The sequence below is a fragment of the Cupressus sempervirens genome, chromosome 3, assembly GCF_028749045.1.
Source record: "Cupressus sempervirens isolate cs-2001-9-10 chromosome 3, ASM2874904v1, whole genome shotgun sequence".
NCBI lineage: Eukaryota > Viridiplantae > Streptophyta > Pinopsida > Cupressales > Cupressaceae > Cupressus > Cupressus sempervirens.
Window position 1 is genome coordinate 77,256,528 of NC_143120.1, and position 24,189 is coordinate 77,280,716.

General features: G+C 35.0%; 1 protein-coding gene and 1 long non-coding RNA gene across 3 annotated transcripts; both read left to right on the forward strand.

Moving 5' to 3' along the window:
- Nucleotides 1-1,751: 1,751 nt before the first annotated feature.
- LOC149564857 (reticulon-like protein B1) lies at nt 1,752-6,761 on the forward strand. The gene is made up of 5 exons (XM_089818430.1): nt 1,752-2,034; nt 3,462-3,642; nt 5,794-5,935; nt 6,067-6,136; nt 6,251-6,761. The coding sequence occupies exons 1-5, from the start codon at nt 1,848-1,850 to the stop codon at nt 6,418-6,420; spliced, it is 750 nt and encodes a 249-aa protein (XP_089674556.1). The 5' UTR covers nt 1,752-1,847; the 3' UTR covers nt 6,421-6,761.
- Nucleotides 6,762-6,988: 227 nt separating this feature from the next.
- Nucleotides 6,989-11,144, forward strand: LOC149564858 (uncharacterized). Of its 2 annotated transcripts, XR_016361966.1 has the most exons (4): nt 6,989-8,145; nt 8,337-8,435; nt 10,592-10,832; nt 10,978-11,144. It is a non-coding gene; the product is annotated as an uncharacterized LOC149564858 (long non-coding RNA). The 2 variants fall into 2 exon arrangements; XR_016361967.1 differs by lacking the exons at nt 6,989-8,145; nt 8,337-8,435 and having other exon boundaries at nt 10,513-10,832.
- Nucleotides 11,145-24,189: the final 13,045 nt, after the last annotated feature.

A 24,189-nucleotide genomic window follows, 5' to 3' on the forward strand; every position in this document is an offset into this window, starting at 1 on the left:
TTTATTTCTGATCCATGTGCAAAAGAGAATGTAAAAAAACTAGTTATGCACCAATAGCGGTGCATATTTGTATGTAACAAAATTTGTAATGCACCTACAACCGTGCATGTGTGCACTTTAATGTAATCTAAAGTGAACATAAATACAATCAATTTGTGTTTTGAAATCAATCACGTAAATATGCAATTATGTGCACCAATATGTTTTTTATTATTACAAATGTCAAATTTTTTGTGAAATGATGTGTGTATTTTAAACATGTTTGTGCCAATAACTGCCCATTTCAAGTGAGTTTGTATTAGTGTAAAAGGTAACGAGTATTGGTGTTCATCTTGATTCCTTTTGGCATGTTTGTGTGCAGGCACTGAGGTTTTTTTGGGCGATCAATGGGGGGTAAAGGTAACGGTTAACGTGGTAACATTGTGTACACGGGCGACAATTGGCTTGTTTCCCCTAGTTGGGTGGCCTATAACTTTGTGCAATGACCTAATCATTTATAAGAGTGTTAACCAAGAGTCCACTAACAATTCACTTATTATCATACTGACCCCTTAATAAGCATTCATTTAATTAATCTTATATGTACCAATAGTCGACCATTTATGTCCTAATAGTTGATCATTTTTTAGCCTTTTTGATTAATAATTGGCCCATTTGTGCACCACTATTAGAATATATGTCCACAGGTATCGATGATTTTGAGTAAGTATTGAACAACACTTTGAAATTACCACTTTTTGATCCTTTCATGCATAACAACTACAATGTGCATCATTAATACCTAGAAGTTGAAACCTTTGCTTTAAGCAATTAAGTCACAGATAGAGCCAACATTTTTTATTTGTCAAAATCTGATATACCATTTAGAATATACAGGGTGCACGAAGATAACTATAACGACTATTGACACCTTTTCCCCAGTGAAGTTAAAAATTTCTCAAAGAGCCCACTAAGAATCAAGTCTTTCTGAATGCAAAACTTCCACATCATAAGAAATGAGAACAAGATCATTTTATAAACAAATTTATGAGAATGAATACCTCTTAATCCTTGACTCTTAACAACTTAAAACTTATATTCACATATGAAATAACTAAAACAACTTTAAATAGAAAAACTTTGGAAAATAAAAATAAGAATTTAAAATACAAAAAACAAAGAGCTGTTTTCCTATAACGTGTGGGTTTTGGCCATAGAAGGGCCAAAATGCACCTGCATAACTAATTTGTTTGTATTTTTTAATAAATTAAAATTTATAAAACTATTATAAGTAATTTTTAAATTAATTAATAAAAGTGCATTGTGGCCCTACATAGACAACGCCCAACTTGTGGCCCATGGCCTAAGTTTGTCCCCCTTTCCAATCCAACTCTGCTTTTGAGCAATTCCCCATTTAAGCTTTTTTCTTAGCCATGTGGTGTGTAGGTTGTACTAAATGTGAGAAACAGCGAGAGGGAGAGGGGCCCCTCATTTGGGCGGCACCTCCTTTGGCCGTCCATCAAAAATTTGTGTTGGATAAATTCAAAAGATCCGAAGACAAGCTTCATTGGTAGCAGCCATAAATCACCGCCTTCAAAATTCGCCACGTTGAACCACGAGACCGCTTTCTCCGCCACGTGGCATAAACCCCACAGTTCTATTCAGGACTCAGCAAGCTCATCGGACGGCTTAGAGGAGCCGCCATTTCCAAACCGTTAGATCAAATCTCACATATCTAGACGTTTTAAGCGGGTTTATGTGTCGCCTTTATCACTCGACTACTGGAGTGGGAATATTAGGAAGCTTGGCGTCGTTGAAATCCTTTTTCTTTTGCATCGAAAAATTTGCAGAGGATTCAAACCCTAGTTATGGCAGATCAGAGTTCTGAGGAGAATGTTGTCAATCGATCGCTCATGGACAACATAACGGAGAAGATGCATGCCCATCACTCTTCTTCCTCATCTGACGACGATGAGAAGCCGTCCATTTCTTCCTCGGTTAACAAACTTTTTGGCAGACAGAAATCTGTGCACCATCTAATCGGCGGAGGAAAGCGTAAGAGAAATCTCTCCTACATTTTTTTCCTTTCTATTACTTTACATAGGTACGGCGGGTTCGTAGACTGATTAGCTTAATTAGCAGTTCGTCCCACTGAGAGCAAATAGGTCAGCATCTCCTCTACCCTCTTATCCATTTCATATTTCTGTTTTTTAATTGGAAATTTTATAAACCCTTACTTTTTTTCGCTTGTTATTTATGATCGAATGTCACTTTTTTGGATTTTTTTTTTTTTCCAGAAATTCGTGGGATGCTTTAGTTTAGCTCACTTGAAACAGGTAGTGTGTTGATTTTTTTTTTTTTTTTTTCCTCTTGGTGTTTGACCGACTCTTGATTTATTTCTGTTAAATGTCTTCAGTGTGCTGATTTTTGTTTTCCCCTTGGTGTTTTACCGAGTCCTGATTTATTTCTGTTAAATGCCTTCAGCTTTTTCTGGTATTTGTCGAAATTCCGATCCCTTCGGATTTTCTTATGTTTTTAATTTTTAATTTTTAATTTTATAATGTATAGCAGTATATCCTCATTTCAAGTCGGTGAGATCCAGACACAAGTATTTATCGCATTCATCTGATTAGCAAACTTTTGTCCGTGCGAAGGCGCTTATATATTTTTTGTGGGTTTCCTTTCATAGGATTCTGATTCTGTTATATGTTTCAGTTATCGCTTTTACTAAATTACAGCTATGACCTTGACAATGAGGAAAACCATGCGAGTCTTTGTCAGCGTTTTCTGACTGTTTTCTTCCTCAAGTTTCTCTTTTTGGAAAGACTTCTGATCCGTTCTGCTTCGTGGTTAGTCTTAACATTTTTGGGAAAAGTAGCTGCCGATTTATGTCGAGGATATTAAGGCTAGTGTAAGTTTTAAAATTTTGACGATCTTTGCGAAAAACCAATTTGTTTAAACTTTAATAGGAAGCTGTTAAGACCAGTTTCCTTTATCTTATCAGCTAGAATTCCCTACTTTCCTTGCTTTTCTAACAGAAGTTCTGAAAAAAAAGAAAAGCATTAGTTTCAAGAACTGTAACCCTCTTTAATGTTATTTGTCAATTTTTTTTGTTTTTTTGGGTCGGTAATGGGCCAAAACCTAGATTAATTATTATATGTTGTATTTAATTATATTAATGTGTTAAGTTCCAGTAGACTCACACAAGACCTCCCACATGAGAGGCTCACAAGTTACCATTGTGTTCTAGGCTCTTGCCTACTATTTGTCAAATATTGCCATACTTTATTCTTGGTAAAATTTGATGCAAACAAACGAGCAAATAAATGTGTTGCAATTGCCTCTTTTTCTCTTATCTAAAGAACTTGAAAAGGAATTGGATAAATTGTGAGAAATTTGTTAATATATTTTCATATTATTTTCGACAATAGTTATTTGATATGTTTGATGAGATTTTGACTGGTCATGTTATTTAATGGCAGTTGCTGATTTAGTGTTGTGGAGGAATAAACAACTGTCTGCTAGTTTTCTGGTTGGGGCGACTGTGCTGTGGATTTTATTTGAAGCCATGGAATATCCGCTACTCACATTTGTATGCCATGTGCTGATTCTCTCACTGGTGATCTTGTTCATTTGGATTAATTCTGCCGCCTTCTTGAAAAGGTAATGCTGATATGCTGATATTTGTTAACTTTCGTTATTTGCTGTGATTGTTTGGTTATCAGTCGAGGGAAGATTTTGTTGATTTTGAACTGTTTTCATCTAGGAAGCAGGCTCATTTTCAGTGGTTTAGTGAATTATTTCAGCGTGTTTGGTAATTCTGGGGTTTGCTAGGCAATATGTATAACTTAATGTAGATGTTTTGAAAGAATTACTATTAGGCTTTTGAAGTGTTTGGGTCTAAGTTTGAAACGGATTGGGAGTTCGAGCTTCCACTTTTAAGTTAGTGGCTGTTTGCGAGTAACAGGTTGTGGATATAAATGCCTCTTCCGATCTAGTTTTTGGTTTCATTTTCATTCTCTCTTTTACGTATTAGTAGTCCTTGGTTTTACTTTAGCCTCTTTTGTTGTACACAGTCAAAGTTGTTGCTTACTGTTGTGTTGTGTGCTCCTGCAAAACTATGTTTATTATTGTTGGTCAAAATATTTTGGGTTGTTTTCCGTAGTCTATTAATTAGGTCAGATATCCTGGTTTCACATCTTGAAAAGGTTGGTAATTTATTTGTACTGGTTAGAAATATTGTGTTTGATTTGCGGCCCTGCTCTAGTTTGGTGTCTTGTTGTTTTTGTATAGCATTATTTTGAGAGGTAGGAGTCTGCTTGATTGACAGGATATGTCTTACATGAATGCGGTATTCATTGAACCAAGATAGTCAGGCACTTAAGTATGCGAGTTACTCTAATTCACATTAGAGTTTAGTATATCATACTCCATTCATTCACAGGATATGTCTTAGACGAATGCGGTATTCAGTGAACAAGATAGTCAGGCACTTCAATATGGGAGTTACACTAATTCACATTACAGTTTAGTAGATCATATTCCATTCTTTCAATTAAGATAATTAAATTACACTCGGTTATGAACAGATATTCAATTTAGGGATGTACCCATGTGTTGGCTCCTATGTTCAGATATTCAAAGGTTAATGCGACTCCTATGTTCCACTTAGTTATGTTCTGATATTATATATCCACTCTAGGAGTAGGGCCATTTAGTCCATTTTGCTATTCTGTCTGCTCATGAATATTTATTATTTATTCACTTTACAAGATAAAGTCCACCCAATGAAAAGGATGCTAATGGCTGAAAGGGGGAACACTACAGGAGTTTGTGGACTCGTGACACTGTCAGTCAATACTTGAACCATCAATTAATTTTAAAAGTTGTCTGGGGAACAAATTTCCAAAAAATGTCCGATTACACGACCAGTTATCGGTGTGTATAACACTAATTGTTGAAGAAATTCTGAAATACTGTTCACTGCATGTAGTTAGTTGAGTAAACAGATTGTCAATTGGAGTTGGGAATATTTAGTGACAGTATATATGTCCTAAATGAAAATGATTGTTGTTTGAAAGGGTGAAAATGCTGGTATGAGACTAAATAAGAATTGTTGCTGTTTTAGGATTAGATAAAGAGTCTGGACTTATTAATTATGCTACCTTTAAATTGGAGTTACCAATTGATCCCAAGATTTTTATTCAGTTAAATAGGATATAATTTTTGAGAAGCTTTTTCGCGAAACATTGTCTCAGGGAATATGAAATTGCTTAATGATAATCTCAATCTTCATTGTATTAACACTAAGCATTTTAAAGAAATTTTTGTTAAAAATAAAATTTAGTTGCATTCAGTTGTTGTTATGAACTTATGAAATGAATTAAGGATTATATTATATTCTTGAAGCATGAATATATTATGAAATGAAGTTGAAAAATTGCTGCTCCAAATTTAGTGGGAAAGTATGTATTTCTTTGCGTGATGGTATTACAATGCTCTCATGTAGTTAGATGCTTGGTGAATCTAGGAACATCGGCCCTATGTTAGGGATGCTACCACTAGGAGATGGTATTAGCATGTACCTCTGCAACTTCTGATAAAGTACATACTTCAGCCTTTGACATAGTATATTTGTCCCACCATTTTGTATTTCTATTGACATTTCTCTCCAATGAGGCAGTACGGCCAGTTACACGTTTTTAAGAACATGGTCTGGTTCACTGAAGATTGTACTGTGGCAAGCATAATCTCCCTAATGAGATGGTAACTACGTTATATTACAAGGGAAACTTATTTGGTCTTCATGGACAGGTCACCCCCGCATATCCCGGAAGTTGTTATTTCAGAGGACACTACTCGTCACATTGCATCTGAGCTAAGAGTTGAAGTCAACAGAGCCTTTTCAAGCTTACATGATGTTGCATCTGGGAAGGACTTCAAGAAGCTTCTATTGGTATGTACAAACCTTTTCCTTACCTTCATTTGTGCCTGTTTGGATGTACACAAATCTTTCCGTACCTTCATTTTTCCGTGTTTGGATGTTCAAACTTTGGCTCACTGTTTTAATGCACATCTGTTTTACAGGTTGTTGCCGTTCTGTATGTTCTATCGGTTATAGGCAATTGCTGTGACTTTTTGACTGTTGTTTATATTGGTGAGCATATCTCTTTTTGTGCTTATTATTTGTTTAGATAATAATATCCGTACCTTCTTTTTATGCATGGTAAATGGTAAGCATTACCTGACTCATCTTGCTTGTCTTGTATAGGGCTTGTCACTCTACTCACTGTACCTGTTGTCTATGAAAAATATGAAGATCAAATAGATTCAGTCGTTCACAAAGTGCTGTTCAAATTGAAGGAGCAGTACAAGGTCTTTGATGCTAAAGTTCTGAGCAAGATACCAAGGGGGCCACTGAAAGACAAGAAACTTTCATAGGACTTTTGTGTTCAGTGTCAACTTTGAGGAATTTTTCCCGCAGTCTTCTTTTGGCTGCAGGATTCATTTCTTTTTAATTGTACCTAATTTGGGCCGGTATGAGATATTTCCGTAGGATGGCTGTTTTATAGTAGAGCGTATTTCCACTCTCAGCTGTGGAGTCATTTTCATTCTGAAAATAATTTTCACAATGTTTACTTAGTTTTAGCCACTAATCTTCCAAGGGTGGTGGCCATTGTTGTCCAAATGAGTAGTAATGCTCCATAAACTCCTGTTCAAAGTAATTTCTTATGACATTTAATATCATAATAGATCTGTACAGTGGTGGATTTAAAGCTTAAGCTGCTTTGCTCTAATGTAATCATTGATCTTTTGAAGTGTCTTTTTTTCTGTGAGTTGAGGGTTTACTGTTATCATTTTTTTCAATGGGCATTATCTCATTTTGCATAGATGTTTTGATAATGCTCAGGTACTCAATTCTTGATCAGATAGATTTCTTAGATATTAGGATATATTGACTTTGTAAGAAGTAACAAGTTAGCACTGTTATGCTAAGTAATTTCTTATGACATTTAATACTATAATAGAATTTGTCACTAATGGATTTTAAGCTGAGCTTCTTTTCTCGAATGGAGTCATTGTTCCTTTCAAGCGACGATGTTTTCTGATAGTTGAGGGTTTACTGTTATTATATCTTTCAATGGGCATTATCTCATTGCATAGATGGTTTGATAATGCTCAGGTACTCACTAGAACAGATAGATTTCTTATATATTATGACATATTAATCAATGTAAGAAATTAGCACCGATGAGTTAGGGATTTATATAATTAAGTTATGGAATATTAGGATATATACCAATTGTGTAAGAAATTAGTATTGATAAGTTTAGGGGTTTATTTTCTTAATTTATTAGGATATACCAATTGCGTAAGAAATTAGCGTTGATAAGTTTAGGGATTTATTTTCACAGTACATATTTGGCTTACTATTTGTTTCTAACTTGTTATATGTAGTGCAAAAATCTTTCCTCCGCTGTACTAACTTTAGAATGCAATTTTATGTTCTTTTTCTGCTGTAGTGCGTTTTTAACGAGATTGCATTTTCGTCTTTGAGAAGGATCAGTGGACTTCATTGTTCTTCTCTTCTTTTACTCGAGTCTCGCTTGTAGTTCCAATAGAGGTTTCATTACTCTTTCCTCTTTTCAGGCGCCCTCGCTATGTTTTTCTCTTTTCAGGCCGCCTCACTTTGTTTTTATAAACGACAAAGAAATATCAGTTTTCAGTTCAGAATGCTTTGTTCAATCAAATAGTTTCGTTAAAATTATTGTTTTTCCCATCTCGGCATTTCACGATAGCTAATACGATGTCTCGGAGTAAAATTAAAATATGACTAGTGAATTATCTTGAACAAAAGATGCTTATTCTCTCATATTTATATCGAAACGTGTTGCATCTTTTTGGTCCCATTTGCAGAATTTGTGTTTCAAAGTTGGATCAAAGTTGGATCGAAACTAATGAAAACAGTGGTTGTAGAGAACTGGAGTTTGTCTGTATTTAATTTGGTAACAAACGGTAGTCCAGACCTGAATATAACACAGACAATGTCCTTCCACAGGTTTGATCTCGATCTTGTTTTAGTCGCTACCATTTTTCACAGAAATGGCGAGATATATGTCTCGGAGTAAAATTAAAATTTGCCGAGTGAATTATTCTGAACAAAAGGTATCTATTCTCTCATATTTATATCAAACGTGTTGCTTTTTTTTGGTGCCATATGCAGAATTTGTGTTTCAAAGTTGGATCGAAGCTAATGAAAACAGTGGTTTGTAGAGAACTGAAGTTTGTCTGTATTTAATTTGGTACACAAACGGTAGTCCAGACCTGAATATAACACAGTCAATGTCCTTCCACAGGTTTGATCTCGATCTTGTTTTAGTTGCTACCATTTTCACAGAAATGGTGAGATATGGTCTTGAGCCAAAATTCTCCAGCTGGTATACATTGATCCTCGAGTAAGTATGCATCTTGTCAATGAAGTAAGCTGTCATTATTTTATTAATGTTGTATCGCGGAATTTTGAGTAAATGTAAGTTCTGTAAGCCCTTGACAATCATCTTGGAACTTCAATGCATATACTACCACTAATTTATCCAACAACAAACCTTAATTGATACTCTGTCAATGAGATGCGCTATGAATGCCAGCTGTAATTTTCTGCAATTTCTCTTGCTCTGACGTTCTTTCAAACTCGAGAACCCTTTTTGTCGGTCATGATTACGCTTATCCTTGGCTTATTTTCCTCCAAATGGGCCTGATGAATTTGTCATTGGATGAGATCAATTCGTCATTGGATGAGATCAATTTTGGAAGATAAGGTCATTTTTTGGAAGATAAGGTCATTGTATTTTTACTCAGTGCCCCGTATGGGACTAACTATTTGAATGAATGAATGAAAGATTTTTAATGACATCTTTGATGCCATAAGTCTAAGGGACCCTCATAAAACTCTTAGTTTGATGTGATTTTGCTAGCTTGTCTCTTTGCCCTTCGAAAAGGTCTTTTATGTTGTTCACTTTTAACATTTCTTTATGTTGGTTGCGCTGTCTTCATATGCTGTGCAATCCTTCATATAGTGCCACTCTGTTTCCACCACACCCTTGTTGCAAAATTTACAAATTCTGTCCTCCCACTCTTAGGGACCTTCCATCTATCAGTGTCACATCTCAAATGGTGGGAACCAGATTTTCATTTAGAAAAGTACGCCCTGCAGCCTATGGAACCATCTAGAAAAGTATGCCCCCCACCATGCTGAGATAACATCAAGTGTTTTTTAATGTCCGCTCTTCGATAAAGAATGTCGAGCATTAAATCGGATGGTCTGTCTAGTTGTGTATTGGGGAGCTACAAATATTTCATGGAGGACTGCCATAAAAATTAAAAAGTATATAAATTGCCGATTGCTAGAGGATATCCCAATAGTTTGAGCAGACGTCAATGTACGCTGGCATTCCATGATAAAATTTTGCTTTGTCTCCACCACTCCCATGTTGCAAAGTCCATTTACCCATTTCACACCTCTCATTCGTTTAGTAGTGCCCATTTACCCATTTCACACCTCAAAGTGATGAGAACCTGTTGTATGAGCATTTTACCTTTTTAATTGATATTTGTTCTTATGTATTCTTCTTCCCATCATCACTCGGTGGTTATCCCAATAGTTGGAGCAGACGTCAATGTACGCTGGCATTCCATGATAAAATTTTGCTTTGTCTCCACCACTCCCATGTTGCAAAGTCCATTTACCCATTTCACACCTCTCATTCGTTTAGTAGTGTTCATTTACCCATTTCACACCTCAAAGTGATGAGAACCTGTTGTATGAGCATTTTACCTTTTTAATTGATATTTGTTCTTATGTATTCTTCTTCCCATCATCACTCGGTGGTTAAATTCTTTGTTAAAATATTCTTTTTTGAGCCATTATACTAATATTTCATCTACTCAATTATTTGAAATTTTGTTTCCATGTGTTTGTTCCTCTATGATCAGTTTAGGCCAACACTGATTTTGCTGCCTCTAAAGTAAGTATGCCTGTTTCTGTCAATAAGATTTTGTACGAAACAGAGGTTTTAATTTTGAGATCACAGATGGTTAAATGCTTTTGGATTCTGTGTTACTCGTCTCCATTTCTAATCTGACATGTTTCTGCCTTGATCTCACATCCATAAAGGACGATTGGGGTAACCAATAAACCGAAGAGCATCTTTTTAATTTTTCAATTCCGTAATTTTACATTTCTGCATCTGTTTTGTAAAGAATATAGTTCTTTCCATCTTCATGAATTCTTTTTACTATACAGGTATCCCAGTTGAATTTGTTATAAAAATCAATTCAAAGATATTTGTATTCTTCCACAATCTCCAATATTCCACAATCTCCAATAGACCACCATTATAAACTACTATAATAAAGAAAAGAAAATTGTTTTGTTACTTTTTGTTTCTTTGTATTTGAATGTGGTAATACTAATTTGTCATGTGAATGTGGTAACACTAATTTGTCAACATCTTCTGAACGGTTAGAGCAGTTTTGATTTTGAAATGGTGAGGCGTACGCATTCAAAGTTTCCAATGCTCATTGTAGGTAGTTGCGATGCTCTTTTTTACAGGAAAAAGGGAGCAATCAGGAAAATGGGAGCTATCAGTTTACATTCCTTTAATCAATCAAATGAATGGTTGAGGGGAGTGTATGTTACATGTTCAATGTAGACATTAAAAGTCATTTAGGCGGTAGGCCATTCAAAGTTTGCACGGTTCCCTTTTTCAGGAAAACGGAAGCTATAAGTCTACATCCTTTGAAATCAATCAAATGTTTGGTTGAGGGGGAAGTGTTTTACCTTCGAAAGGCAGGTATTGAAATTTGATCATCTTTTTTATAGTTAAAATCATAGGAACGTGAATTTCTTTTTTTCCCTGTGCAAAGTTGCTTTTGCACAAGTGGGCATGGGGGTTGTCAAAAATCATTTAAACAATAAATTGTCTCGTTCTGGAGTAGGGCAGCCTTTTGGTGGTGTCCAAGTTGCTTTGTAAAGTTGTGGACCCCCTGTTACGCCTTTTCATCTTTTAACACTGCCAAAAAAGCTCGCCTCGTCTTTGTCATGTTGCATGTTGCTGAGTCCCCTGTTGAACCTCTTGATCATTCGACTGCGGTTACTTATTAGATTGCCTATGCAGATAAAGCTTCAGCCATTGACAGTGAAAGTTACCTATGCAGAGAAAGCTTCAACCATTGACAATGAAAGTCATGATTGTTACTCGGATATTCATCAGTGTATATAAAATTAAATATATATTTTGAACTTTTTGGCGAATGAGAATTCTGTTTACCAAATAAGATATGTAAGCTGAAGATGCATGATTAGCATGCTTTATATGCATAAAAATTGATCATAACACGTCAAGACAGTTTTGTTTTATGAATCAAAATCTAAACCAATAATGAAAATAAAACTATCTTTGTTTGAATTGGTCAAACTGTAATATAATTAAAATGAAAATAAATTAAAAGGCGCAGCTAGACTTTTCTTCATGGAGGTGCATGCATTGATGTGTGCTGTATTTTAACATCTTTGTGCGTCTAAATTGAAACATGACGGGACTGTGAATTGAATCAGACGAGAAAGGCATGATTAGAAAGACGAGGACTGTGTATCGCTTCAGAGGGGAAAAGTGGAGGTGCATGCATTGGTGTGTGCTGTATTTTAACATCTTCTTTGTGCGTCTAAATTGAAACATGACGGGTTTGTGAATTGAATCAGACGGGAAAGGCATGATTAGACAGACGAGGAGGACTGTGTATTGGTTCAGAGGGGAAAAGTGATCTACGATTGTGATTGATTGATTTGGGTATTTGAACAATGGGACTAGGTTTCTTTTATGAGACATACTAGGCTTCTAGTAAGTTTGGTGCATTTAGGGGGCCATTTGGTTGCGGGGATAGGAATTGCTATTCTAGATTTGTTATTCTGAAATTGTTAATTTAGAATAGAGATTTGTTCTCTGTTTGGCTAGACAAAATAGAAATTGGAATGTGATGTTTTCTTACTAGGGGTTGAATGTATGTACAGGACAGAGGAATCGATCATGGCACCTATTATTCTCCAACATCTGTAGAAATTTCTTCACAGAATGAGCCGCTGCCTCTACTTCCTCCTCTATAAATATAAAAAAATGCAAGAGACACGGATGGGGTTGCAATGTTTATACATTCGCATGCATTGTTCAAGTTATCTTGCAAACCTTTTTATCTCTGTTGGCCATGAAAAATGGAGTCGATTCAATAGCTGAGGTATGGTATGAAGTCAAGAAACGAGGAATGTTTCTGTCCAGCTACTCAAGGGGCTTGGTGTTATCTTCGAAAACGATGAGTTCAGTGTTCAACGCTAGCAGGGAGATGCCTTCATTCGTTTTCGATTAATCAATTTGTATGTGCCGCTCAAAATTAATTAATTTGACGAGGAAAAACATTCTGAAAGCCAAGCAAGGCAAAACCTGAACATTTTCTCGCGATTTTTTTCCGAACGGGCATCTAAAGCTTTGCTAAATTGTGAGTCGTGAAGCAGAGACAGTACGCACTATGCCTTGCGACTGTGAACAAATGGTTCAAAGGATTTCAAAATTCAATCAAATAATCAAAAGTAAAAATTAGAATAGGAATAGCTATTCCAATAACAAATATTTTTTGACATAGACATGCTCATTTTAGGAGTAAAATGGGAATATATATTCCTATTCCCTATTTCAATTTAGCGCACCAAACAAAGAATACAAAACATATTTCTATTCCAGCAACCAAATGGGCCTTTAGGATTTTTAAACTGTAAGAATATTTTTGTCGATGTTTTCTTTTGCAGATGAGTGTAAAGTTCAAAGTTAAGCTTTTAATTCTTGAATATTCACAAATTTCTATAAGAATTGTGGTGCAGCACTAAAAGTGAATCAATAAAAAATGTTAGAACCTAAGACTAGACTTCACTGAAGTCTTTATGAAATGTCCCATTAGTGGTACATAAATGGGCCAATCAGCAACCACAAAGACTTCAAATGATCGATTATTAATGCGTTTGGCTATTAGTACACGTGTTCTAATTTTTTGAACTATAATTGATTGATATCTATGACAAAAATAATAATAGTTATTGGACATTCTATTGGTAATAAGATCTTTTCCTCTCATAGGAAACATCATTGTTGAGACATAATAGTTGTAACTATCATTACCTAGGGTGCATTATACCTATTATATGGTAGGTTGATGCATATGCTAATACAATGTAGGTCATTTTGAAAAGTATAATTAGTGTACAATGTTGAAGATTGTTTCCAAAAAAACACTTAAAAGATATATTTTAACATATCTTAAAAATATTATATTATGGACCAAAATGTCAATTTTGGAAAATTGATTAGTATTGTTATGGTTTTAAGGCATGTATAAGGGGGTGTTCATAGACACAATTGTGTGTGTGAATAGTGGACTTGCACAACAATACTACACATCACTAGAAACCACAATAAAAATGCACCTAAGATGAGTAAATCAAGCCTAAATAATGCATTAGAAAATTGAAGTGTGCTAATTATCTAAATGCAAAGTGCACAACTAAGTTGAGTATTCAATTCTACCACACAATACTTAGAATGCAAGAGTATCAATCAAATGAGCTCAAAATTCATTCCTTTTATAGAAAATTAGAGGAAATGAATGTTCAAGATTGATTCTTAATGGGTGATTAGGATTAAACATTGATGCATGTAAGTTAATCTATGTGTGTCAACTCCTATTGGTAATTTCACAAATGACTTGCCATTTAGTGATGAGTTACAATGTAGGAGCTTTTATTAATTAAATTAATTTCACAAATGACTTGCCATTTAGTGATGAGTTACAATGTAGGAGCTTTTATTAATTAATTTAATTTAATTACTTTAGTCAAATAATTTAATAAGATTGATCGTTAATAGGATAAGGAGATTAATGAGGATCACTGATTAATGATGATTTGGTGTTTAAGTAGAGATTTTAACGATTTTGATGGATTATGCGAGTGATTGGTCAATCAACCTAGTATAATTAAGGAGTAGGTCTTGAGTTGCGATAAATAGGGCTTCTAGTTAGACTAGCCCATTTTAGGGTGATCAAATTTGCTCTTCTTTAAATCGATGTGGGAGCAATGTGTTGATTTAAGAATATTATGATGTTAAAGAACAATTTGACATGGAGCGATGAAACTATTCTTTATTTGTAGGTTGAGAATATTAAACTTGATCAAATGAAATTATATTGATTGAAAGATTAAAGCCATTGATCATACCGACTTCATGCTTGATGGAACAAAGACTGATAAGAGCTACCCACCAATTTGATTTAACACGATGAAACTTGAACATCTAAAAGATCACAATAATGATAAATAGCCAATTTAATTTAAGGCAATGTAATTGATCAGTGTCAGAAAGATATCAAAAGTAATGATGCCTGGTATGATTTGATGTGATGTGATGAAATTGATTAAAATTTGCAAGATGATTTGATTAGCCACATATAATTAACTTGATATGGATCTTGATGAAATCAATTATTTGACAATCCCAACTAAATAGAAGAAAATTGACATTTTCATGTTTGATTGATACACAGAATAATTTGATATGGATTTCGATGAGATCAATCATCTGAGATTGATACAATGGATCAATAAGAAAGCCTCAACTTGATATGGTTCTTGATGAAGTTGACGCCCTTGGTACTGTTTGATGGTTTAATTAATTGATTGATGTGATTTTGATAATATTTGTTGACTCGATTTGTTAAAAGACTAATAGATTTAGGTATGATCAATGCTCCCTCACGAGCCAAATTGAAATAAGAGCTAATGAAAAATTCAAATTTAAAGCATTGATAATGAAGTGGAAGTGATAGAAATGTGATCTAGATCATGTAGAAGATGTCTAGAATCAATTAGAATATGATTAGACTTGATTTAGTGTTAGCATAATGTAGTTTGACTAAACTCGATTTAGTGTTGACAAAATATAGTTTGACTAATTTTGACCATTTCAAAAGGGGGATTTGATGAAGTTTAATGAAGAAATTGGTGAATTGATTAGATTCATGTCATGAGAAAAAACTTTCTATAACTCTAAAAAAAATTTTTTTTGGCCTGGTTGACTAGCTTTGACCAACTTTTGACTTTTCTTTGACCAAGGGTTAACTAGCATTCCTCCTTGGTTGACTTTTGTTGACTATGCACTGTCTTAAATCCTTCTAATATCTTATTGCATAATTTCTACACTTTTCTTTATTCATGATGCCCTTAGTCAACACGTATTTGATTAAAGTTGGCTTTTCATGAAGAGGGTTGACTTTTTCAAAATTTCATTAGGTTGACTAGTTAGGCTCTATGAACAATTATGCCTTTTTGCCCTATTTTTTAGTATTAGATCATCAAACCCTAAGAATATAAATAGGACATGAAAAGATAAAATGTCATTTCATTTTCACATTTCACTTTAACCTTTAGAGATCTCTTCCTAGTCACCATGGTTGTGCTAGTAGAGAAGCACCAATTCAAGTTTGATAGGTGACATTGACAACAAACACACTGCCCCTTTCCGGTAAGTACCTGATTACACTTCATTTGTTGCTTTCTATTCTTAATTTTATGTCTGTTTGAGCAAATTAGGGTGTTAAATGTTTTGGGTTATTTTCAATATGAAGAGTCATGGTAGTTCTTGAGCGATTTTAATGAAGTGTCATTTTTGGTTAGATCACTAATTCATTTTTTGTCAATGCTTTTCTTTGTTTTATCAAAACCTACTATGTTGTTTCAACATTTATTTAGTGCTTTCAATTCTACAGTCTCTTTCAGAGAACCCTAGGTCGCATCTAGGTAAAAGGTTGCAAGTAGGAAATATTTAGTTGCTTGTAGGGCAAAAATTGTCCTTTGTCTGTCTTAAGTCACATTTGGTAAAAATGACTCTGTGATTGAGTTTTTTGTAGTGTGGGACTATCTATTAAGAGGCCTGTTGCCTGTCCTTGTTCAATCTACCTTAGTTTAGGTTTTGATACATTCCAACTTATATTTGTAGATTGAGTTAGAGGTTGTATCTTTTTGAGGTCTTCAGCCTACTTGAGTTCTCTGTTTAGTTGATCAATTTACTGGTGAGGAGCGCCGAGTTATTGAGAAAGGGTAGTACCTCCGTCAATTGGTGCAACAACTCATCTTTCCAACAATTCATCATGACATCGATTTGATTGCGCCATTAGCTCTAGTTGGGTGGGTGAACCTTAGTGACACCCCTACTTTGACCACCATCTTCAAAGGGCTGCCATCTTTAGAGGGCCAATCGAAGCTTGTAATGGGTATCATAAAAATTTCAGATGCTATATGACCATGTTGTCGATTCCTACAATAATCTCTCTTCATTTTGGGATAGTTGAATTTGTTTGGATTGGACACATCATTCTCACTTGATGCCAAAACTTGTAGTGTTCCTTAATGAATTGGTGCAACACTGCATATATTTCCAACTATTCATTGTGGCATCGATTCAATTGCGCCATTATCTCTAGATGTCTGAGTGAACCCTAGTGACACCCTTGTTTTGACCACAGAGTCACTAGAATGTTGATGACCATCACACAATGAAGTGCCCCCAAGGTGCACTAAGAATGATTCAATTTTCATCTTTAGAGGGCCATAATTCGAATCTTGTGAGAGGTATCAACAAACTATTAGATGCTACAAGACTGTATTGTCAAATCCTACAATAACCTCTCTCAGTTTTAGGAGATTCAAATTTGTTTGAGTTTGGCACAACATTATCTCTTGATGCCAAAACTTCAATGTTCCTCAGTGAATTAGGTGCAACATCACTTATCTTTCCAACCATTCATCGTGACATTGATTGAAATGTGTTGTTAACTCTAGATGGGAGGGTGAACCTTGAAGATACCTTTGTTTCAACCACAAAGTTGCTAGAACGTTGACAGCCAACACACATTGAAGTGTCCCTAAGGTGCACTAAGAACTATTCAACTGCGATCTTCAAAAGACAATAGCTTAGAGGTTGTGAGGGGTATCAACAAACTGTCAGCTGCTATAGTACCGTGATGTCAAACTCTACAGTAACCTATCTTAGTTTTGGGAGATTCCAATTGCTTTGAATTTGACACTTCATTCTTTCTTGATGCAAAAACTTGTAGTGGAGCTCACTTCATTGGTGTACCACTATGCAACTTGCCAATTGTACATTGTGGCATTAATTTGCTTGTCTCTTTAGATGTAAATGGGTAGGTGAATCTTACTAATAAACCATTTTTGACCACAAAGTTGCTACAATGTTCGCAATCACCACACACCAAAGTCTCCCTACGGTGCACTATGTGCTATTTAACTAGAAGACCTATTTAAATTATTTTGACATATTTGACCTTTCTTCACAAATTAAAATAATTGAATAAAAAATACTAAACATGATTAAAATGAATGAGATTCCATAAACATGAAAAATGCACATGCACAACAAATCATAATAATATAATGTATCAAAATGTATATCCATATAGAATGTGGCATATGTCATCAAATGTCTATAATATGAATGTTTATATATACAATGTGGCATATGCCATCTCAAAATGTGCCATGAGGCATCTCTAAACAACTATACTATCCTATGATGTTGGCGGATCATCACACACTCTTTGGATTGCATAACTCCCACATGATAAAAAAAGACAAAACCAAAGTTAGACTACTAAATTAATATGATTGTACATATCAAACACAAATGTACTCAAATGCATACTAATTAATAATTTTATGAAGATTTTCAATTTGAAACTCTCATTAACTCTCTCCATGACTTCTTGTAGCAGTCATAAGTTCTCTCGTATGTCCTAGGCAATGTAGGAACCTCACTGACTCTTAAATGTATAGGTTTGAATGGTTGTGAGATTGATCTATGAATTAACTTATAATATTATCATTGATCTCATACTAAATTTATAACATAATCAAGAATTCAAAGAAACTTACCTCTGCGGATCCCTCTAGAAGTGTCAGCTAAGTCAACAAAGATACAAAACTTTTTTGCTCTCCTTTCATCACAGTCAATGTTTTGTACGAGAGTCATGAACATATAGTTGTTACAATCAAGAGAAACAAATTTATATAATCTTAGAAAATAAAGAAAAATAACAATTTAATACATACAATAAGGCTCTGGCTGTGAAATGATATGCCCAAGGGTTTGGGCTAGCGTGAATCTTCATCGCAACATCATTAGAGGCCATCCTTTGTAAAATAAAGAGTGCAATACCATTTCATTAGTACAAATAAGTGACAAGTATATATTCTTTTAATTACTTTTAAAACACCTAATTACGTTACCCTTGTCAATGCGCGATAGCTTAACCCCCTCACATTGACCCTTGCCAACATGTGAAACCTGCAAGAGAAAAATAAGATGAGAAACCATGTATAGTCTAGTATCAAATAGGAAAACAATGAGAACACAACAAAATGGACCATAGAGGTCTCGAGGCCAAATGAAATGGCCGGGGGCATGACATCCTCAACCTATCTCGACTCCCCCTCAGTCATCAGATTAACATAAATGAATCACATACATGTATATAAGTGTACAATTGTCAAAATTATTCTAATATAAATATTTATTTTAAATCAAACATGTTGTGACAAAAAAATGTACACACTTATCGACATAGAAGGAATCAATGGATCTGCATGTCCCTGCTCATCTCTTACATCAGATGCTACAACCTTTGTAGCCACTTGTGTTGTATCTATGTCCCCAAATACAAACTAATAATCATAATCATGCAGGGGACCCAAAAAATAATTCTTGCACATAATGCAAGTATGGGGCACACAAACATGTGAAGTGCTTACTGATAAGCTTGTTCCAACATCATCAACACAAGGAGACAACACTAACCTAGTTTAAGAGATCAATAGGCTACTCAATTTATGGATGAATCTAATATTCTAAGAGCTAGCCTCTACAGTGATATCAGGATGCTATTCTGGGGGGGGGGGGGGGGGGGTGATGCAACATAAGTGTCAACTTTCTTCCACTGGGAAAATGGTCTATCCTAGGGAGCTCTTCCTTCTTCGCCCATTTTGGGACTCATGCTATAGTAGTTCACTTTGCGCTCCTTCACAAATTCATCATACAATTTCTCAGAAAATAAAATGACATCTCTAGATTTTTGTGTAATGGTTTGTGAAAAACCATCCACCTGCAATCCCAAAAGTTCACACACATTGCCTCATTGACAATTTGGATTTTATGGGATCCACTTCATTACCAATTTTTTGAGTTCATAAATAGGTTAGGAATGCCATCATTGGTCATGTTAAGGGCCACAACCCTGTCATAATCCAACTTGTCATCAAAATTGGCATACATCTCCTCATGCCAATGAATAGCAACATTATGCTACTCGAAAAGTGTTTGAATATTATCCATAGTGGTGTTTAGCGTAGATAGCATGAGAGTCAATGTAGGTATATTCTTATATGTTTTTTGCAAACCCCTAAGTTTGGTAAGATTGTTTGTATTAAATCTTCAATTTTGGGGAGGATTTTGAGGGGTTGTGGATCATTTGCCTTTGGTTGAGGATCCTTTGGCAGTGCCGATTGAAGATAGTTTTCAAAAACATTATTTTGTGGGTTAGGGTTTTGAAGTTTTTTGGTGTTAGCCATGCCTAATTAAATTAAAAATAAATAAAGAATTACAAATTAAATTCATAAATTTCAATTAAAAAAAACCATATATTTACATTAAGAAACCTAAATTATTATTATTATTTTTCATTGAAACAACAAAAAATGATTTTTTAACCTTTGATAAAATGCCGTAATCTAATCTAAGGACCAATCTAGTTGTTGGAAATGGAAAGGAGTAACTAAGAGGGGAGGGGTGAATTAGTTACAACAAAAACAAATCCAAAAGCCCCTTTAATATGTCAACACAATATAAAACCAACAACTTGCTATAACTCAGTTAAAACACTACAACATTTGGGGTCAAATTGCGATGGGAATATAATTTGTGTTGATTTTCATTTTTTTTTTTTTTTTGCATTTGTCCCTGATGATGTTGCAATACCGACTTTGACATCATAATTGTGACACTCGCATGAGCATAAACAGAAAAAGAAAATACGAGATTCATCATTCCCCATTTGTTTTGATTGTAGAGAGTTGCGCGAGAAATAGGTAGAGAGCTCTAAATGAGGGCGGAGAGTTGTGAACGTTGCCATGCCCTTGTGATTGGTGCATTTCATTGTTGTGCCCTTGCTTTGAGATTTTCTTCAAGGGCGAGAAGGGGTACCTATGTAAATGTTCTTTTCTTTTCCTTCTAAATGTGTATGTCTTTATATTTCCTTCTAAACATGTATGTCTTTATATTTCCTTCTAAACATGTATGTCTTTATATATTTGGAGAGACATTTTTAAAAGTGCTTATTACATATTAGCTCACCACAGAAAATTGATCCAGCTGCATACATATTCAAGAATCCAAATAATAAAACAATAAAACTCACTCAACTCGTGCTAAGTGACTTAGCTGAAGATCATGCACAAAAATAATGCAAATCACGAAAAATGGGTAGAGTTTGCAAGAAATTTTACAAAAACATATCATAGTAGATATTTTTAGAAACAAACAAGCCATAACCTGGTTAAATTGGTCTAATTGTTCATTAGCTAGGTTAATTACAAATTCCTATAGAACTGTCATCAGATTAAGTACAATAAAATGAACAATCATCTATTCCCAACTAGTAGGATCAAATACAATTTTTGAAGGTGATAAAATTGCACATGTAGATGCATCACTTGCATGCCAGGCATGAAGTGCATTCCCCAACTTATAACGAATGGTTGGATATAAAGGCTCCATATGCTGACCCAACAATGGAAGCCAAGGATGTAACCATGCATGTATTGGAGTCTCCTTGCGAGGATCCCAAGTTTTTATTTGATGCAAGTAGAATATTAAAAAAAACCAATAATAAATAGGGTACATACTAATCCTTTCTACATCCATTCAATAAATTTATGATTTAGAGGCATCTCCTGAAGTAACACATAATATGCTTCAACAAGTTTATCAATATATCTCCATTCACACAGTCTGATTTCTATATCAGATTGTTTTACTCATAACTTTTATTCTCAACATCTTCTTGCAAAATAATTTTGAGGTTTTGTTCAAAATTAGTACTTCCAAAATATATCCAAAGCTGGTATGAAACAAACTATTATTTTTCATGTTATGGTCTCTGTACTGAGACCCATTTTTATTGTCATAAACCATAAAGGATACATGTAACCTTGCATAACAAATCCAATATATTCAATAAACCAAAACAAAATGATCCCAAACCAATTTCATATTAATCCTTCTTGAGTCTATTTTCCAAATATGTAATCCATTCATTCTTCCAATCTATAAATCATTGCATGCATGCAAATTTATGCCTGCAACTCCATTGAAGATATTAAAAAACTAGTTCCTACTAAAAGATTCATAACTTCCACAAATCTGCATAAAAATAACCCAAACCAGAGGGAAAAGAAATATTATTCATATATATTCCAATGAATCTATTTAGAGGTCATAACTCATTAATTTTTGTCTATACCAAACATTGTAACATGACTGTTGTCAGAGAATCTTAAATATGAAAACATACATTTTTACTAAAATAAGCATAACTTCCTCAAAACTGAATGAAATTAATCCAAACCAAAAGGAGAAAAAATATAAGTCATCCTACTAATGCAGGAGCATCCTAGGCTTTCTTGCAATCTTGCATGTTTGGAGGGATTTTGGTTAAATGTTGTGGGGCTCGGCATTTACCGGTGTTCAACATACATTGGGAGCTCGACATGGTCTGTGGAACTTGGCATGGCCTAGGAGCTTGGCATGGTATAGGAACTTGGCATGGTCTGGGAACTTGACATGATCTCTAGAACTCAACATGGCCTTTCAAACTTGACAATGCTTGAGAATTTACTGGTGCTCGGCTTGGTCTTGGTTTCTGTTGGTTTTGAGTTGTCTATGAGCCAACTTTTGGCACTTAATTTATGTATGGGTATTTAATTTAGTGTTGTAGCCAACTTGTGGCTTGACCTATATTTAATGAAGGTATTTAATTTAGTTTGTAATGAGTTGGGCTAATTTGTGGCTTTGTTGGGTATAAGACGGGTTCTTATAGAGTCTTTTTAGTATGAGGAGGGTGATCCATTTGAGATTTGAGAAGGGGATGAAGAGTAGATTCAAATTTTGAAGAGCTAGGGTTGTAGCTTAGGAACTAGAGGATCGCTTGGTGGACCTGAGGGTACAAGTGTAAAATTCTTCTTGGTGTTCTCATCTAGTTGTGGATCTACACTAGCTGGAATTGGATCTTGTGGGATCTCGTAGAAATGGTTTTGTAATTACTGTTTGTATTCGTCCCTAACCTAGAAGGCCTTACAACCAAGCATATTGCATGTAATCAATTATTATATGAATAAAGAGTTGTGATTTGATATCAAATCTTGCTTTATTGTGGTTTGTTTTGTGTTTCTGCAGTGTCGTTGTTTGTTGGGGGCTAGGACATCTCCTTTTGGGGTTCTCCTACCTTGCACTACGTTAGGTGGTATTAGAGTGAAGGTTGTTACTTAGTGTGTAGATAGATCATTGAAGTTGAGGCAGTTTTGCATTAGGGTCTTGGGTTGGAGAAGGTTGAGCTTGTGGTTGATTGATCTTTTAGATTGGTGGATCTATTGCTTAGGGTTTGCTAAAATTTTGGAAGATGCCTCCAAGAAGATTAAAACCTAGGGAAATTGAGGATCTTAGTGATGCTATGGAAGAAAGGATCTCAAAGAAGATTAGAGCAGATTTCAGATATGAGATTGCATTGATAAAAAGTGACATGATTTCTCAAATTGTGAGTGCTTTAGGTGGTGTACCTAGGCATGTGGGCACTAAAGGTAGTTATGAGGAAGCTGATGAAGACTTTTAAGTTTCTAGACCTAGTGGTGAGGACAAAGCTAATCATATGGAGGGACTTATTGGAACTAGGGCTGGTCAGTTTGCTATACCTAGATCTCAGTTGAAGTTGAAGCATAAGATGGAGGTTTCTAATTTCTCAGGTACTTTGACTCCTGAATACCTGATTGATTAGATTGGTGAATTAGAAGACTACTTTGAGCTTGAGTATATTAAGGATCCACTCAAAGTGAGGTTGGCAAAAACTAAGTTGAAAAGACATGCTGCTCTTTGGTGGAAAGAATTGTAAAGAGACAGAGAAGAGGAAGGTGAAATGAAGATCACTAGATGGAGATTGATGGCGAGTTGTTTAAAAGATTACAGAATCTGAAATAGAAAGATATTTCTGTGAAGGATTATACCGAGGAGTTCTACAAGGTGACTATTCGGTCTGGGCATAGCGAATTGTCGAAGGAAAACATAGCTCAGTACATTAATGGTTTGAGATTCAATATTCAAGATGAGGTTGGATTGCTGAATATTTCTTCAGTTGAGGATTCTTATCAATATTATCTCAAGACAAAAGATAAATCAAAGAGGAAAAGTCAAGGTAATGCTAGAGGGAAGGAGAAGTATGATAGCTTGGCAAAAGATAAACCGAGTGCAAAAGGTGAACCAAAACCTACTGATTAGAAAAGGAGGACAGGTAGAGGTGAGTTCAGAAGTAATTATTTCAAATGTGGTAAAGAAGGGCATAGATCTTTTGAATGCCCACTTAGCAGGACAACTATTGTTGTGAATGAGGTTGTAGTTCAAGATAGTCAGCCTAAGCAAGGAGAAAGTTTGCTGGCTCAGTGAGTACTGGTTGGTCAGAGGACATTGGATTCTTGTGAGCGAACTAGTTTGTTCAAGACTTGTTGTAAGTCTAGTGGTAAAGTCTACAAGATGATTATAGATGGTGGTAGTACTGATAACCTTGTTGCTAAGGGGATGGTTTAGAAACTTCGTTTGAAGAGAGCGAGACATCCTTATCCTTATAGGATTGGCTGGTTGCAAGGTGAACATGCTTTGGAAATGAGGGAGCAATGCCTTGTTGATTTCCAGATTGGGCAGTCTAAGGATCAAGTGTTGTGTGATATTGTGGACATGAACAATTGTCATGTGTTTCTTGGTAGACCTTGGTAGTATGATT

Coding starts and splice junctions, on each gene's coding strand:
- LOC149564857 (XM_089818430.1), top strand. CDS start 1,848: ATGGCAGATCAGAGTTCTGAGGAGAATGTTGTCAATCGATCGCTCATG. Junction 2,035..3,461: donor TCTAATCGGCGGAGGAAAGC/GTAAGAGAAATC, acceptor ATTTAATGGCAG/TTGCTGATTTAGTGTTGTGG. Junction 5,936..6,066: donor ACTTCAAGAAGCTTCTATTG/GTATGTACAAAC, acceptor TCTGTTTTACAG/GTTGTTGCCGTTCTGTATGT.